General features: G+C 41.8%; 1 protein-coding gene across 7 annotated transcripts; it reads right to left on the bottom strand.

Moving 5' to 3' along the window:
• Positions 1–576: 576 nt before the first annotated feature.
• TBP (TATA-box binding protein) lies at positions 577–13,529 on the bottom strand. 7 transcript variants are annotated; one of them, XM_059889667.1, is made up of 9 exons: positions 13,427–13,529; positions 10,868–11,047; positions 10,098–10,301; positions 7,948–8,330; positions 5,841–5,928; positions 4,372–4,463; positions 3,528–3,695; positions 1,933–2,027; positions 577–1,254 (listed from the first exon to the last, which is right to left on the bottom strand). In XM_059889667.1, exons 3-9 carry the CDS (start codon positions 10,149–10,151, stop codon positions 1,175–1,177), a joined length of 960 nt encoding a protein of 319 aa, XP_059745650.1. In that variant the 5' UTR covers positions 10,152–10,301; positions 10,868–11,047; positions 13,427–13,529; the 3' UTR covers positions 577–1,174. The 7 variants fall into 7 exon arrangements, with proteins under 7 accessions (XP_059745650.1, XP_059745649.1, XP_059745647.1 ...); XM_059889666.1 differs by having other exon boundaries at positions 10,098–10,298; XM_059889664.1 differs by having other exon boundaries at positions 10,903–11,047.
• Positions 13,530–18,648: the final 5,119 nt, after the last annotated feature.

Below are 18,648 nucleotides of genomic sequence, written 5' to 3'. Positions count from 1 at the left end.
AATCTGAACAGAAGAGAGCTGAGGAAACACCAGGGAAAACAGAAGAGGAAGAAAGAAACTTACCTTTCTGATTATATACCTCTGAGCTGTCTGAAAAACAATTTTTACAATTAAAAAGAAAATCACACACATCACATATGATGAAACCCCAAAACTTATACATGTTAACCTGATATTCACGAGCACAAGACACCCATCTGTTAGTCTGTTGGACTACCCCAGTTCTAACCATGAAGGCCTTTGGCTTAGAAGCCATGTTTGCCACTTACCTGCTCTGTAACCTGGGGTGGGACCTAGCTTGCCTGCCTCGTGTAAGAGCAACAAAACCTGATTACAGGTTTTGTGAGAATTAAGGGCTGTGGGAAATAGAAGGTGCTCAATATATGGGATGTAATAAACATGTTTTGTGAGCAACTGTACATTTTCACAGTTCTGCCATTTTCATGGCAACAATGAAATGCTGATTGAAGCAAGCAAGCAAACACACTAAAATGGTTTCAGGCATTATATCTAAAATACAATTTTTTAACAGTATGATCACATGAATCTTACAAAGTTTCATTTACAACATCAATCTAACACTTTTATAAACAGCATTTATTGTACAGAGTACTCTGAAGGAAGAAAAATATGTACAGCCATTTGTTTTCATTAATACATTTCTATTCTGTCCTGCAATACTGAAAAGGCGGAATGTGTCTGGCACAAAAATAACCCTCAGGAGTTACAAATTAGAAAACAACACTTTTTAAAAAACAGTTTTACTTTTCTGGTAGAAATATAAAAACTGTGGTTTATGGGGAAGAAATTAAACAAAATAAAGTCCAATCAATTGTTGAGGTGGCTTTAACACTTAGTTTTGTCCCTTAAACCAACTTGTCAACAGCAGTAAGTGTTTAAAATCTAAATATAAATAACAGGCAGCACTGCCCGTATAGCAGCACAGTTTGAGCCACTTACAGTGACGCTCTGGTGTTCTCTGTGCAGAAACAACACCCCTTCCGGCACCCCACGGGGGTGCGCGTGGAAGAGAGCTTCACCTGGTGCCGCACCCTACAACCAGACGCCCATCCTCTACCCCATGGGGCCGTCCACAACACCACTGAGTGTACCAAAACTGATTGGTTTAAAAAAAAAAAAGGGGGGTGGGGGAGGCAGGAGAACACAGCAGCCATTACGTTGTCTTCCTGAAACCCTTCAGAATAGGGTAGATGTTCTCAAAGGCTTCATAAATTTCTGCTCTGACTTTAGCACCTACGAAGACAAGTGGAGTAGAAAAGAGTCTGAAATGGCATTTCTTAACCACGAAAGCACAATACTCTCCATATCCAGTAAGACAGATGCAGGCATTAAAACATTAACAATGGAATCCCTTGTCAAAATCATATTTTTGTTTTTAAAGTGGTATTTTCTTAATTTGGCTTTTAAAAAAAAAATTACCAAAGCAACAACACAGATGACCCCACCTTCCACGCCTACAGTCTGCCCATGTGACAGCGCTGGTCTCGGCACCAGGGCAGAGCCCAGCAGGGCAGCAGCTGAGAGAGATGGAGTCTTACTCTCAACTGCCGCTTTTAACCAAGCTCTTTTGAATCTTCCTTTGTTGAGGCAGAATGATAATGCCGAGGAAAACCAAGGTTTTAGACAATGGTACCCAACTTAAAACACCATCTATTATGCAATGTAATGCTCACCTCCACCCCTCCCCACCAAGGTGATGCTTCAATCAGCAAGTCTGTGATCTGAGTTTCCTCAGCTTACCGCCTCTGGTGGATGTTTCCCATCAGTGTTGGGGAAGAGAGAAAAGGGGCAAAGCTTCTCTGCAAGTCACTAGTTAACTGTCCCAACACTGTGATATTTCTTCTAAGTACTGAGAAAATGCCATTCTCGACCCTTTCAAAACTTCAACCACTACTTTCTGTTACAACTTACCTGTTAATACAACTTTTCCAGAAACAAAAATAAGGAGAACAATTCTCGGTTTGATCATTCTGTAGATTAAACCAGGAAATAACTCTGGCTCATAACTAGAAGGAAAATAGCAAAAACAGTTTAAATTAACAGCTGCTCATGCCTTTAGAAAAAATGAGGACCTGAACAAGGGACAGCACTGGGGCAGCCACAGACTAATGAGGGTGAAGCCCAGTTCTGCGGCCAGTGAGGCTGACCTGTCACCAGCACTTGAAGACCAACTAACTCTGTTTCTAATGAATCTGGATTTCCTGACATAAGAACAAGAGTTTTATAAATACATTCTGTAGTCTCTGATCTTTATCAAGTTTCATTCTGGACAAGTTTATATCAACTTAAAAGAGCCCAGTAATCATCCATCTATAAGATCTGCCAGTCACACAGTTTATTCTCTAATCATTCACATCTCATCTCATTAAAGTGAAATATCTTCTAGCTGCTACGTTTGCTCAGGCAATTTAACCAAAGTGACAGCAGAGAGACTGGTTGGAGACTGAACCTTGCCCCGTGTTATCTGACTAAATGCACTATTGGTATGCTGCTGCTGCTGCTAAGTTGCTCAGTGGTGTCTGACTCTGTGCAACCCCATGGACTGCAGCCCACCAGGCTCCTCCGTCCACAGGATTTTCCAGGCAAGAGTACTGGAGTGGGGTGCCAGTTATCTGACTAAATGCACTACTGGCGTAGTTTTGTTCTAGTAATCTCACTTTGTCAGATTGAAAATAGGATGTATGACAGCGTTTAAGTTACTGGAAAATTCAAGGCAGGCTTCTCTGGGGAAGGGAGATGCTGGGATGGATACATGAAATGCCAGTGGGAGTTTCTTAGGTAAAAAGTGACAAAAGAGTGTGCCAGGGATAAAAGTGGGATGTGCAAGGGTCCTGGTGCAAGAGGGGCATGATAAGCCGTGGGGCTGCTGTGAGCAGAAAAGCTGTGAGAGGTGATCAGGGACCACCTGCCTTTGAAGTCTTCTTCAGGAAGGAGAACAAAAGACTCAAACAACTGGGGGAAAAATTGATACAAGAGGTTGTGGGTTTTATTTATTCATTTAAAATGTATTTATTGAGCAATAAGATGATGAAACATACAGAAGGGAATCAATTTCATGCCAGTAAAGGGGAGTTCTGGGTGTCACTGAGTTAGAAGATAGAGAGGTAGGAGGCTGGTGAGAACAGTAGGTATTACCAAAGAAATCAGGAAGACACTTCAACAATAAATATACCTATCAGTATATCATTTGTTCTTACATACTAATTATTCATTGGGAAAGACTCTGATACTGGGAGGGATTGGGGGCAGGAGGAAAAGGGGACGACAGAGGATGAGATGGCTGGATGGCATCACCGACTCGATGGACGTGAGTCTGAGTGAACTCCGGGAGTTGGTGATGGACAGGGAGGCCTGGCGTGCTGCGATTCATGGGGTCGCAAAGAGTCGGACACGACTGAGCGACTGAACTGAACTGAACTAATTATTCTGCTTATCATGAACAATGTTTAAATAGATTATAAATTAAAATTGTTGACAAAAGCAACCACCATGTACTTTAGACTTACCTACTGAACTGTTGGTGGGTAAGCACAAGGCCTTCTAACCTTATAGGGAACTTCACATCACAGCTCCCCACCATGTTCTGAATCTTGAAGTCCAAGAACTTAGCTGGAAAACCCAGTTTCTGTACAACTCTGGCGTATTTTCTTGCTGCTAGTCTAGACTGTTCTTCACTAGGAAAGAAAAAGTGAGCTATTCATACTCAAAGTCAGCTAACACAATTATTTAGATGAGAAACTTCCCCACATCCTTGACAGAAAACTGTAGGCCTACCAAATGAATACCTTTCAATTCACCAAAGTATTGATAGCCCCAGATTTCATGGGGCTATCAGCATCACCATTATCATTAATATTGCTGTATTTAAGCCCACAAATTGCTACTGAGATAAAAACCAACAAGCGTCATTTTGATAGGAATATACTGATGAGATTTATACTCAAAGAATGCATACACTAATTCCTCTTTTATGTCATGTCTTTCTTTATCCATTCCTAGAACTTACTTGTTGGATAAAATATGACTTAGCAGTGCAGGGCTTATGTAACAAAAGCAGTAACATCATTGTTGACAAAAGGCTCTCAAGTGCAGGGTCACGAATGACAGAAGTCTGGCACGCACACATGCTGAGTTATACAGAAATCAGGTTGGAACACACATCCTAAACTAACGCCTATTTTTAAGAAAACGAAGCCACCACTGTCTAAGGTGATGACAATCAACTACTTTAATACGAAAGCAACAATAACACTGTGATTGTATTTAAGTAGTAGCCTAACATCTGGATACCATGACACAGCCATCTCTCTGTAACATGCAGACCAGGACAATGAACTCCTTTAAACCCACCTCTTGGCTCCTGTGCACACCATCTTCCCAGAACTGAATATCAGTGCAGTGGTGCGGGGCTCTCTTATTCTCATGATTACAGCAGCAAAACGCTACAACAGCCAGAGACAACAGTTAATGAGGTCAGACTGCTGACTTCCATCAGGAGAACGACACAACAACAAGAACATCCCAAATAACGAGAAGGACCTGGTACTGAGACAGTCACGACCCCTGTCGTGCGTTTCCTTACAGGACTCCCTTCCATCACCACGTGGCACACAAGCTTTTGCACAGGAAACAAACATGTAAACTGTGACGACAGAGGCAGCTGGACCGAGACATGTGTGTTCTGCCACGCACATCCCAACAGCTGAAGATAAGTGACATCTGCAAACCTTTAACTGTACATTTTCTGTTCTATTAATGATCTTTTAGGCAAATCAACTTACAAACCGTTCCACCTCCAGAAGGACTATATCACATTACAAGCATATCAACACACAGTGAAGTGACCTCCCTGATCCTGTAGACTTTTTGAAACTGCACTGATATATTGGCATTTATATAAATGCAATGGCCTCTCTAAAAATGTAGTATCTGCTACCTGATTACACGCAAAAACTTCACATATTTCTAATGAGGATGACTCTGACAAGTTAGATAGCTTTAACAATTTTAATTTAAAAACTACAGTCTGTCTTCCTTCTAACTTTACCACCATGTAAAAACACTAGCATTATATTCTAGTTTATACAAGTCCCAGGAAATGTCTAATTATTTTGCATTTTCTAAATTCCTTCTATAGTTTTTTACATTTCCTAAATTCCTTTAACCAGTTTTACTGGTTGGATAACTACTATCATTTCATTAGGAAAAAAAATATGTAAAATTATGTATTCAACTTAAAAAAATTATGATAGACAAAACGTTAATTCTTATAATGCTACACTCATACGGATTTGCCCTGTGCATTAGGTTGTTATCTTAAAATCTGAAAATTTGTAGGTATTTTCTTCTTAATCTTTTTATTATATAAAAAAAAAAACTTGGCAGTTATACAAAGGTAGAAAAATATATTAAACTTCCTTGTACTTATTATCCAACTTTAACAATTACTAGTTTTTGGCTAATCTTGTCTCATTCATATGCCCCTTTCCCAATTCTCCAATTGTATTATTTTGAAGTAAATTCCAAGTAGCCTGGCATTCTATTCTATAGTTTTCAAAACATAAATGGGATCACACTACATATTTTGTTCAGTAACTTTACATGATCCCCTTACAATAAGTATATTAAACTTTATCCTGTGGACTGCTATATTCTTGCAATCTCTTACTTGGCAGTTATTTAACAAAAACGCTACATATTTTGCCTTAAATTCTTCTTTTGTTGGTGTCGACAAACTTAAACACAACTTATTCTTTTTAATCTAAAGACCTTTGGAAGAAAATTCTGTTATCACTATTATTTGATACAGTTGTTCTGACCTTGGGATTATATTCAGCATTTCGGGCACGAAGTGCAATGGTCTTTAGGTCAAGTTTACAACCAAGATTCACTGTGGATACAATATTTCTGTAAGAAATTTGAAAAGAAAACACGATTATTTACTGTTAATTATCTAAAAAACATAATCTTTCCTAATTTTTTTTAATTAAACAAATTTTTAAATTGCTGACATTAAGTGTTTAAACAAGTACCAAACACCACGCCAACATACATAGATAACCTCACTTAGTACTTACAATACACTATGAAGTAATAACTATTAGTATTGCATCTTCAGATGAAGACACTGCTCTGTATATGCATGGCTCCTAACTGAGGTATGACTTTCTCACTTCTTTCAAATTAAGTATCTTGGACAAACAAAAATTCAATCATCTCTGACAAAGGAAGGAAACCTTTTTCCTCCAATTAACTCTCAGTAGATCAAGAAAACCAAACATCAATATTTATTATGTAGGTCCAATGAACACTTTTAACTTTCTTTCTCTTCTCCTCTCTTTGAGGGCCCCCCCCACCCTGCCCTCTGCTCCCCCTGATGTCAGGGGGCAACTGGTATTCTGGAGCAGCACCTCCATAACTGTGCTGAGGCGCCTGCGCCCCACAGCATGGCAGGCAGAAGACAAAAACTCCCTTTTACAGCTTTGGTTTAGTTTGCTCTTTTTCTAGTTGTAATGTTATTGCTTTGAAAGATTCCTTATTTTTTAATGTGATCATTTACAGCTATAAATTTCACCCTTAGTACCACATTTGCTGCATCCCAAATATGTTTTGTGCTCCATCAGGCTTCCGTTAAGTCTATCAGGCTTCTCTGCCCATGGAATTTTCCAACCAAGAATACTGAAGTGGGTTACATTACTTACTCCAGAGGATCTTCCCGACCCAGGGATCCAACCACATCTCTTGTGCCTCTTGCATTGGCAGGCAATTCTTTGTACTACTAGCACCACTTGGGAAGCCCTATACAGTATTTTCATTTTCATTTGTCTTAACTATTTTCTAACTGCCCCTGTGATCTCTGATCCATTGGCTGTTTAAAAGTATGTTATTTAATTTCCACAGTTCTGTGAATTTTTTGGGATGCTTTGTGGAATACCAGAAATATTAAGGTGCTGGCAAGAAATAAACACCCATCTGAACTGGGTATAAATTACAATTTAAACCAAAGGTGCAAACTTAAATGGGCATAGGGGCCAGGTAACTGTGCAAGACAACAGCATATGGTATTTACAAAAATGAACTAATAAGTGCTTATCTTTCTAAAATCATTAAAACTATTTTGTTTTCTTTAATTGTTTCAGATCAAACAAACACCCAGGGCAAGATTTAGGTCTCTGTGTAACAGTCATGATCCATGATTAAACATTACTTAGTTCTAAAAATGATTAGGAATGACTTGCATGAAAACTGGGTGATGTATTTATTACAAATAACCCTTCATGTGGTTATAAGCTTCCTAATGGCAAAAGCTATATAATTCTTACTGACAGATATGAGGATATCTGTGTTTCAGGGAGGAGAAATTTTCCCTACCTGTCCCCCTACCCCTTTTCTATTATATACAGGACCCACTTCACATAGGTAGAAAAATCCATTTAGGGCAAGAACAGCCATCCTCAGCTTGTGGGAAGGACACAACTCTTCAAAGATTTATATGCAGCCCTTATAATAATAAACAATGAAGAAAAACAAGGACCACTATGAACAATAATGATTCTGTGACTTTGCAATTAATCTTTCCTAAGACTTATAATACCACAAGGAAGGGAGACTATATAAGGCTTGATCTGGTTAATCAGCTACAGCGAAACGTCGACAACAATAATGCAATCCAAACTGGACTTCACTGGCCCAAGCATATAAGCACAGCTACCAAATTTCTGAAGATGTTATGAGAGACCTTTACTGGGGTCACTGACTCACTAAGACAGCTTTCCTTCCCTTTCTCAAGTAAGATAAAGCAAGTTTTGATGCATGATCACCATTAATACCACACAAATAAATCAATCCATCTGAGAACAAAGAACAGCAGCGCAGTTGCAGGGGGGTCCCTCCAGGGCAGGGACAGGACACACAAGGAGAACTCACTGCAGCTGCGGCACGATCCCGGAGCTCTCTGAGGCTGGCGTGGCAGGGGTGATGGGGGTCATGGGGGTCATGGGGGAGGGATACAAGGGAGTGGTGCCCGGCAAGGGTGCAGTCGTAAGAGTCTGTGAGTGGAAGAGCTGTGGTGTCTGGCCCGAGGGCCCCTGGGTTGCCTGCTGGGACGTCGACTGCTGGACGGCTGCCACTGCCGCCTGCTGCTGCTGCTGCTGCTGCTGCTGCTGCTGCTGCTGTTGCTGCTGCTGCTGCTGCCGTTGCTGCTCCTCCAGAATAGACAGACTGTTGGTGTTCTGAATAGGCTGTGGAGTCAGTCCTGTGCCGTAAGGCATCATTGGACTAAAGATAGGGATTCCAGGAGTCATGGCACCCTGTGGACAGTTAGAGAACAATCGGTTAGATTGGCTGGTGTCAAGTGTCTGCAGAACTTGGCTGGTAGAACTGCAGGTGAGATGTGCAAAGACAGGCACCATCCGAGAACAAATGGGGCTATTAAGCCGTCATCTCACACACATCACTTTTTTCTTCACTGCAGCACAGCAGCATAGTAGGTAAGAGCTTAGGATGTGGAAGTAGACCTAGGTGTGAAATTCAATAAACAACACGGGAGAATTTAGGAAGATGCTTAACCCTTCAGGCTCTAGAGGATAACAATGGTTTAAGACTTTGAAAAAATTGAGAATTTCCATTCTTTGAAAGATATCATTAAGAAAATTAAAAATTAAGCCACAGATTAGGAGAAAACATCTACCATACATACATCTGAGAAAGAACTTGTATGCAGAATAAAGACCAATCAAAATGCAATAAATGATGAACAAACAGACCAATAAAAAAATGGGCAAAAGATGTGAAGGACATTTTACAAATGAAGATACATAAACAGTTAATTAGCAGTTGACAAAATGCTCAAGATCGTAAGTCAACAGGAAAACGCTTTTACATTTAGACTCAAGTGAAAACGTGCTGGTGAGGGTGTGGAGCAACGAGAACTCTCACATGCTGCTGGTAGGACTTGAGAACATGCAGGGCACTTTCTTATAAAGTTAAACACACACTTACACAATGACCCAGCAATCCCATTCCTAAGTATCTACCCAAGAGAAATAAAAACATAGCAGACATGAAGAATATACACATACAGCTGCTGCTGCTGCTAAGTCGTTTCAGTCGTGTCTGACTTTGTGCGACCCCAAAGACAGCAGCCCACCAGGCTCCCCTGTCCCTGGGATTCTCCAGGCAAGAACACTGGAGTGGGTTGCCATTTCCTTCTCCAGTGCATGAAAGTGAAAAGTGAAAGTGAAGTCGCTCAGTCGTGTTCGACTCTTAGTGATCCCACGGACTGCAGCCCACCAGGCTCCTCCATCCATGGAAGTTTCCAGGCAAGAGTAATGGCACCTTTATTCATAATTGTTTCAACCTAGAAACGGCCCTAATGTCAGCAACTGGAAAGCAAACTGTGGTACATCCACACAAGAGGGCCACTTGGCAATAAAAAGGAATTTGCTGATACATGCAAACATTACGCTGGGTTAAGATGACAGACACACAAAAAGCACATACTGACTGGTATGATGCCACCTGCACGATATTCTAGCACAGACAAAACTATCTCTATGTCTGGAAAGTGGATCAGCCTTTGCCTGGGCCTAGGGGAGTAACTGTTAAGGGGCAGAGAGGGATTTTTAGGCTAACTGAAATGTTTCAGAACTTCCAAAGGTGCATACACTTGTCAAAACACACACTTAAAATGGGTATTTTTAAACAGAAGTATTTAAAAATTTTAAAAGCAGGTATGTTATTTGGAACTTTAAACATAAAAAGGAAAAGATAAAGCTAGAAAATAATTAGGTTACTTATGAAATCAAACACTCTATAATCACTCAGACCACTTTCATAAGTGTTTATCAAAAGATTAAGTCTTATAGACAAATATATATTTTAGCTTCCAAACTTCCCAAATTAAACATTATCACGCCTATTAAAAATCTGAAGGAAATTATCAATGAAATACAGAAGACTTAAAAAACCATAAGTCCATTTTCAACAACAGAGGCTTAATTCCCTTCCTTCCCTTTTACAGTGTCTCTAACAATGCAGGTCCTGTCCTATATGCACCCTCCCTCCAGCTGCATTACCTGAGGGGAGGCCAGGCCCTGGGCATAGGGTGGGAGGCTGTTGTTCTGATCCATGACGTTCACCTTCTTGGCAAATCAAAAACCTCTGGACTGGAAATTGCCTCAGCATTCAGTCTTTTCCTAGAGCATCCCCAGCACACTATTCTTGGCGACTTGCTCGGCTCTGTGGGTTATCTTTGTGCACACCAAGAAACAGCGGTGCTGCTTTGAAAAGATTTAAAGTTTAATGTAAGAACACAGGTAAGCTATGCAGCCTTATAAATCAGTTTCACGGTTATACAAAAAACAAATGTAAAAACCCAATCAAGCTACTCTGGAATCCATTTCCTTTTCACCTTACAAAGCTGAACTCTTACTCCTTCCAAGTTTTTCATGACTGCGTGCAAAAGAGTCAACAGGACAAAAATTGTTTTTTTATGTGTTCAATTTATAGTCTTATAATGTTAAATGTTAAGTTTTGAATGTTTACAGCATTCAAAACTTTTGGGAAAAAATATCCAAGGAAAATGAATTCCTAAGCAAACTGTCATATCTGAGTAGAAATATTTATTATGCACTGTATACACGGTACTAAAGTTTTTAAATATGTCATTCAGTTTTCTATCCTCTATAATGTCCTGGGCATTAAGTTTAATAAATTTTGAATTGTATCCAATACACTTTGGCATGATCATTTATTGAGAAACTACCTTAAATAAATAACATACTGTGATTGAAGCTGTACAGACATAAAAATAAGACATTATATTTTTATATATGTAACACTTTACCTCTTCAGAGCACATAAATACCAATGTGCCTGTACCTGCTGCTGCTGCCGCTGCTGCTGCTGCTGCTAAGTCGTTTCAGTCATGTCCGACTCTGTGCGACCCCAGAGACGGCAGCCCACCAGGCTCCCCGGTCCCTGGGATTCTCCAGGCAAGAACACTGGAGTAGGTTGCCATTTCCTTCTCCAATGCATGAAAGTGAAAAGTGAAAGTGAAGTCGCTCAGTCATGTCCAGCTCTTAGCAACCCCATGGACTGCAGCCTACCATCCTCCTCCATCCATGGGATTTTCCAGGCAAGGGTACTGGAGTGGGGTGCCATTGCCTTCTCCGATGCCCGTACCTGGCTTTCCTTAAATCATCTCTTTACTGGCTACACATTTGAAATTACTTTTAGGTTAAAGAACTGAGTGACTAATTAAAGACCTTTTATTCAGTTTAGTTCATATGGACTCCTGTGCTCAAGGTTGCTGTGAGAACCAACTGATTCAAACAGGACTGATTAATACCTTAAGAACAGCATCCAGTTATAACACAGTAAGCACAGGATAAATGTCAGCTATTACTATTAGATTTCAGTTTAAATGTTACCAATCTATTAAAGTTTTCTCACACAGAACATATAGATCTTAAAGTTACAAATTATATGTCAAAGATGCGCATGTACCTCAAGCTCGTACTTGTATAAAAAAGCACTCAGAACCTGGCAGTGATTCTGAAAGGACAAAGGACTCCGAAGACTATATATCCTACATACCCATCAGGGGAAAGCAGACCAAACACAGAGAAAGCTGCTTCCGAAAACAGACATGTAAGAAAATTATGCTCTTTTGGACACTGTTAATCTATTACAACAACAGAGTGCTGCAAATATAAAAATTAAGAGGATATATATATATATATAGTCCCTGGCATCAAAGAGTTCAATTTGTATAGGATATGCAAATAATCACTGCAAAACCTCAGTGCTATAACAGCAGACACACACTATGCTAAGCCCTTTGAGTGAAGAAACCATGAATATATGTCCTTGTAATCTCTACACTTAGTACAGTGTCTGACATATAATATGTTGATGATGAATGAATGTATGCTTTTGTTTAGTAGCTAGGTCATGTCTGACTCTTTTGCAACCACATGGACTATATAGTCCACCAAGCTTCTCTGCCCGTGGGATCTTCCAGGCAAGAATACTGGACTGGGTGGCCACTTCCTTCTCCAGAGGATCTTCCCAACCCAGGGATCGAATTGGTGTCTCCTGCAACTGCAGGTGGATTCCTTACTACTGAGCCACCCGGGAGGCCCCAAATGCATGCATACATGCTGGAGAAAAGAAGGCAGTGTGAACTGTCAAGTGTTCAGAAGAGTGTGTTTATAAAGCAAGGACCATCTAACTTGGTTCTAGCAAGGTGAGTAGGAATTTACACTCAGCATTTCAGGCAGAAGAAAGGTTAAGCACAAAGAGACAAAAAGTGAAAGAGCATGCAAGCAACAAACCAAGCATGACTGCATGGACTGTTCCTACAGGGGATGAGACAGCAAATGTATATTAGATAAGCAATACAAGCAGTGACAAGGTTTTGAAGTGCACCATGAGTAGATCTACTGTAGCAAGAGTATGAATGAACTCTAAGAGACAAAACTGGAGGCTGGAAGTTCGGTTTAAGAGTCACTGCTATGGTTGAGGCAAGAGACAATGAGGGCAGGATTGAAACCACTCATTTATACGAACACATTGATCCAGAAACTGGTGGCTCCTGACCCCGTTCTGCAAACTAAGTCTAGAGAAAAAATCTGAGGAAGTAGTTGAGGCCTAATGTTATCACTGTTTAGAGCTCATCTCTAATTCGAAGTGATGGTACTGACCATCTTTCCTCCCGTGTCCTTAAAGCCGCACAGTTATTACTGCACTAACTTATCCTCAGAAAAGAGTTGTTTGCAGCATCTCCTCATCTTTTGGTAACTGACGCATCAAATTTGATATTTTGGGGAGATAATCACTGATAAGGGAAAAGAATCAATAAATTCTGCATAGTCTCCTCGTGTCTGCGTACCTCAATCAAGAATAATCTTTTCAGAGACGCCTACCTAGAATATTACATGCAAAAACCACACTATCCAGGGCCTAGACAAGGACACCTTTGTATTTGTGTATTATGCCCCAACGTGCCTGAAGTCTCCGGCCTCTGACAAAACGTTAAAAAGTCTCAAGCGCAACTTTATTATAAAACTACCCCTGTTGGTAGCAAGACAGGTGGGCACAGGCCTTTCAATAAAGAGAATTAAGGGATGGCAGAGTTCCGGATGAGCGGGACTGTGCTGCCTCAGGCCCCACCAGCTCCCGGCGCCAGCGCTCGTACAGGGAAGCTGCTCTCGAAACACCGCAGAGGGCGCCGGGCGGGAGCCCCGGCCGGGACTGGCCGAAGGGGCGGCAGCGCGAGCCAGAGGAACGGCCCCCGCGGTCTCCGGATCCATTCCGCGCCCCTCCGCTCCACCATCCCTAGGGAGTCGTTGCAGTGACCGCTCTGCAGTAATTCTCAGAGAGAAGCTAACAGGGTGGTTACCTGGAGTCACTGCAGAGACGACTACCGGTCGGAGAAAACGAAGTTCAGCACCCAGCGGCCCAGGCGCCCGCCACGGCGACCCTTCCCGATCCCACAGGACTCCGGGCGCGCGTTGATAACGTCACTTCCGCCAGTTCCACCTCGGCTTTAGCTAGCTGCCCGCGAGGGGCGCCGGCCGTGGTAAGTGTGAGCGCCGTGTGACTTCCTCTGACTCCCTTGGATACTCGACTTTAGAGAAACAAGAGGCGGGGCGGAGCGCTTCTGGCTTCCGGGAGAAGCCACCCTACCAAAATATGTTGATTGGTCGCTGCTGGATGTAGACAAGATATTGATTTTTAAATATTGACTGTTTAAACCAACTAGCGGTGTGATATTGAGCAAGTTACCAGACCGCTCCACCTCAGTTTCTTCATGTATAGGATGGAATGGGAATACCGCTTGTCCTCTAAGAACAATGTGAGAAGAATTAAGGAAATGCATGAACAGTGCCTGGCGCGCGGTAAGCGGTGTTAGCTATTCTCAAACATGTGGAATGATTAAAAAAAAAAAACAAAAAAAACAGATACCTGCTGCCATCTTATGAAGTCTTTTCACATTTGTCACAAGAACTATAGGTAAAGTTGGACCCCAGAGGACCTCTCCTATGGTTCAGTTCAGTCGTGTTAGACTCTTTGTGACTCCATGGACTGCAGCACGCCAGGCTTTCCTGTCCATCACCAACTCCCAGAGCTTGCTCAAACTCATGTCCATCAAGTCGGTGATGCCATTCAACCGTCTAATCCTCTATCTTCCAGTACTCCTGCCTTCAGTCTTTCCCAGCATCAGGGTCTTTTCCAATGAGTCAGTTCTTCCCATCAGGTGGCCAAAGGATTGGAGCTAGAGCATCAGTCCTTCCAATGACTATTCAGGACTGATTTCCTTTAGGATGGACTGGTTTGATCTCCTTGCACTCCAAGGGACTCTCAAGAGTCTTCTCCAACACCACAGTTCAAAAGCATCAATTCTTCGGCGCTCACCTTTCTTTATAGTCCAGTTCTCACATCCATACATGCTGCTGCTGCTGCTGCTGCTGCTGCTAAGTCACTTCAGTCGTGTCTGACTTTGTGCGACCCCATAGACGGCAGCCCACGAGGCTCCCCCGTCCCTGGGATTCTCCCAGCAAGAACACTGGAGTGGGTTGCCATTTCCTTCTCCAGTGCATGAAAGTGAAAAGTGAAAGTGAAGTCTCTCAGTCGTGTCCGACTCTTAGCGACCCCATGGACTGCAGCCTACCAGGCTCCTCCGTCCATGAGATTTTCCAGGCAAGAGTACTGGAGTGGGTTGCCACTGCCTTCTCCATACATGACTACTGGAAAAACCATAGCTTTGACTAGACAGACCTTTGTTGGCAAAGTAATGTCTCTGCTTTTTAATACACTGCCTAGGTTAATCATAGCTTTTCTTCCAAGGAGCAAACGTCTTTTAATTTCATGGCTGCAGTCACCATCTGCAGTGATTTTGGAGCCCACGAAAATAAAGTCTGTCACTGTTTCCATTGTTTCCCCATCTATTTGCCGTGAAGTGATGGGACCAGATGCCATTATCTAACGTTTTTTGAATGTTGAGTTTTAAGCCAGCTTTTTCACTCTCCTCTTTCACTGTCATCAAGAGGCTCTTCAGTCCCTCTGCACTTTCTGCCATAAGGGTGGTGTTATCTGTATATCTGAGGCTATTGATATTTCTCCCAGCAATCTTGATTCCAGCTTGTGCTTCATCCAGCCCGGCATTTCATGTGATGTACTCTCCACATAAGTTAAATAAGCAGGGTGACAACATACAGTCCTGACATACTCCTTTCCCTATTTGGAACCAGTTCATTGTTCCATGTCCAGTTCTAACTGTTGCTTCTTGGCCTGCATACAGATTTCTCAGGAGGCAGGTAAGTTGGTCTGCTATTCCTATCTCTTTAAGAAGTTTCCACAGTTTGTTGTGATCCACACAGTCAAAGGCTTTGGCCTAGTCAATAAAGTAGAAATAGATGTTTTTCTGGAACTTTCTTGCTTTTTCAATGATCCAATGGATGTTGGGAATTTGATCTCTGGTTCCTTTCCCTTTTCTAAATCTAGCTTGAACATCTGGAAGTTCTCAGTTCACGTACTGTTGAAGCCTGGCTTGGAGAATTTTGAGCATTACTTTGCTAGCATGTGAGAAGAGTGCAATTGTGCAGTAGTTTGAACACTCTTTGGCATTGCTTTTCTTTGCGATTGGAATGAAAACTGACCTTTTCCAGTCCTGTGGCCACTGCCGAGTTTTCCTAATTTGCTGGCATATTGAGTGCATCACTTTCACAGCAGCATCTTTTAGGACTTGAAATAGCTCAACTGGAACTCCATCACCTCCACTAGCTTTGTCCGTAGTGACGCTTCCTAAGACCCAGTTGACTTCACCTTCCAAGATGTCTGGCTCTAGGTGAGTGATCACACGATTGTGGTTATCGGAGCCATAAAGATCTTTTTTGTATAGTTCTTATGTGTATTCTTGCCACCTTTTCTTAATATCTTCTGCTTCTGTTAGGACCATGGCATTTCTGTCCTTTATTATGCCCATCTTTGCATGAAATGTTCCTTTGGTATCTCTAATATCCTGTGGTTCATTTAGGCATAATTGCAGGTTGTAATGCTTGTTAGCTTGCTTCCTTTGTGCTGCACATAATCAATGAGGTTGGGTCCTCCTTAAGGATAGGGAAGATTTTACAGAATTTTTGTATCCAGGACAGTACCCAAATAAATACAATACTTCTCTGTCCATAACCATCAAAGAAAACCCTTTTACCTTTTACAGTAAAGTATAGGAAAAGTTTTAATTTAAAAAGTACTTTTCAAATATCTTTTTCTGCTTCCAGAATTGCATGTATATATCAAACAGTCCATTCTATATTAGTTAAAGGCTTGCTTGCTTTTTTTATTAACATTTTTAAATTGTAAAATATGATATTCATATAAAGAAGTATGTAAACATGTGTACAGATTAATAGACGGTATTAAATCAAATAAGGGCAGTACATGAACCAAGAACTTCCAGATGTACAAGTTGGATTTAGAAAAGGCAGCAGTACCAGAGATCAAATTGCCCAAATCCATTGGATCATAGAGAAAGCAAGGGAATTCCAGGAAAACATCTACTTCTGCTTCATTGACTTCACTAAAGCCTTTGACTGTGTGGATCACAACAAACAATGGAAAATTCTTAAAGAAATGGGAATATCAGACCAGCTTATCTATCACCTGAGAAATTTGTATGCAGGTCAAGAAGCAACAGAACCAGACATAGAACAATGCACGGGTTCAAAACTGGGAAAGGAGTACATCAAGGCCATACACTATCACCCTGCTTATTTAACTTATATGCAGAGTACATCATCCAAAATGTGTGGCTGGATGAACCTCAAGCTGGAATCAAGATTTCCTGGAGAAATATCAACAACCTCATATATGCAGATGATACCACTCTAATGCCAGAAAGTGAAAAGGAACTAAGAGCCTCTTGATGAGGATGAAAGAGGAGAGTGAAAAAGCTGGCTTAAAATTCAACATTCAGAAAATGAAGATCATGGCATCTGGTCCCATCACTTCATGGGAAATAGATGGGGAAAAAGTAGAGACAGTGACAGATTTGATCTTGGGCTCCTAAATCACTGCAGTGACTGCAGCCATGAAATTCAAAGACACTCGCTCCTTGGAAGAAAAGCTATGATTAACCTAGGCAGTGTATTAAAAAGCAGAGACGTCACTTTGCTAGTAAAGTCTGTATAGGCAAAGCTGTGATTTTTCCAGCAGTCATGTACAGATGTGAGAGTTGGACCATAAAGAAGGCTGAGTGCCAAAGAATTGATGCTTTTGAACTCTTGAGAGTCCCTTGGACAGCAAGGAGATAAAACCAGACAATCCTAAAGGAAATCAACCATAAATATTAATTGGAAAGACTGAAGCTGAAGCTCCAATACTTTGGCCACTTGATGCAAAGAGCTGATTCATTAGAAAAGACCCTGATGCTGGGAAAGAATGAGGGCAGGAGGAGAAGGAAGGGGGCGGCAACTGAAGATGGGATGGTTGGATGTGATCAACACAATGGACATGGGTTTGAGCAAATTCTGGGAGATAGTGAAGGACAGGGAAACCTATTGGGCTGCAGTTCATGGGGTTGCAAAGAGTTGGACACGACTTAGCAACCGAACAACAGCAACAAAGGGTTCCCTTGGTGGCTCATTGGTAAAGAATCTGCCGACCAATACAAGAGACACAGGAGATGGCTGTTCGATCCCTGGGTGAGGAAGATCCCTTGGAGGAGGAAATGTCAACCTACTCCAGTATTCTTGCGTGTAAATACCCCATGGACAGAGGAGCCTGGTGGGCTATAGTCCATGTGGTCGCAGAGAGTCGGACACGCCTGATCGACTGAGCAGGCAAGCATTAAATCACGTAAAGAAACCCAGTATTGCTAGCACTACAACCTCCAACCCATCCCTAGCCAAGCAGGACCTTTCCCTCTAGCCAAAGTCAGTTAATTTTCTTGCTTTGGCACATCCCTCAGTTGCTTTATCCATTCTGCAGTTTATGGACATTTAGCTCATTTCCAGTTTGGGGCCATTAAGAACATTTTTATGAATATTCTTGCATGTCTTCTGGCCAGGGTACATACCTCGGCATGAAACTGCTGGGTCATGATGTGTGTGTATTTCAACTATGTCAAGTAATGCCAGTCCCTTTTCGAAAAACGGCTGTACTAATTTACACTCCGGAGAAGGCAATGGCAGCCCACTCCAGTACTCTTGCCTGGAAAATCCCACGGACAGAGGAGCCTGGTAGGCTGCAGTCCATGGGGTCGCTAAGAGTCGGACACGACTGAGGTACTTCACTTTCACTTTTCTATTTCGTGCATTGGAGAAGGAAATGGCAACCCACTCTAGTGTTCTTGCCTGGAGAATCCCAGAGACGGGGAGCCTGGTGCGCTGCCGTTTATGGGGTCGCACAGAGTTGGACACGACTGAAGCGACTTAGCAGCAGTAGCAATTTACACTCCAAGAGAGTCTTCGAGTTTCCGTTGCTCCATAGTTTTTCCAATGTCTTTGTAAACTCAGACTTTAAAATTTCTATCCATCACGAGTGATTTCGAATGTTTGCCTGGAAAAGAAAGCCTGTACCTCACTGCCAGGTCTCTACGAGGAACCGGCAATGGCTACCGAC

The sequence above is a fragment of the Bos taurus genome, chromosome 9 (assembly GCF_002263795.3).
Source record: "Bos taurus isolate L1 Dominette 01449 registration number 42190680 breed Hereford chromosome 9, ARS-UCD2.0, whole genome shotgun sequence".
Taxonomy (NCBI): domain Eukaryota; kingdom Metazoa; phylum Chordata; class Mammalia; order Artiodactyla; family Bovidae; genus Bos; species Bos taurus.
The sequence above is the reverse complement of the archived record's forward strand: the minus strand, read 5'-3'. Positions and strand labels throughout refer to the sequence as shown.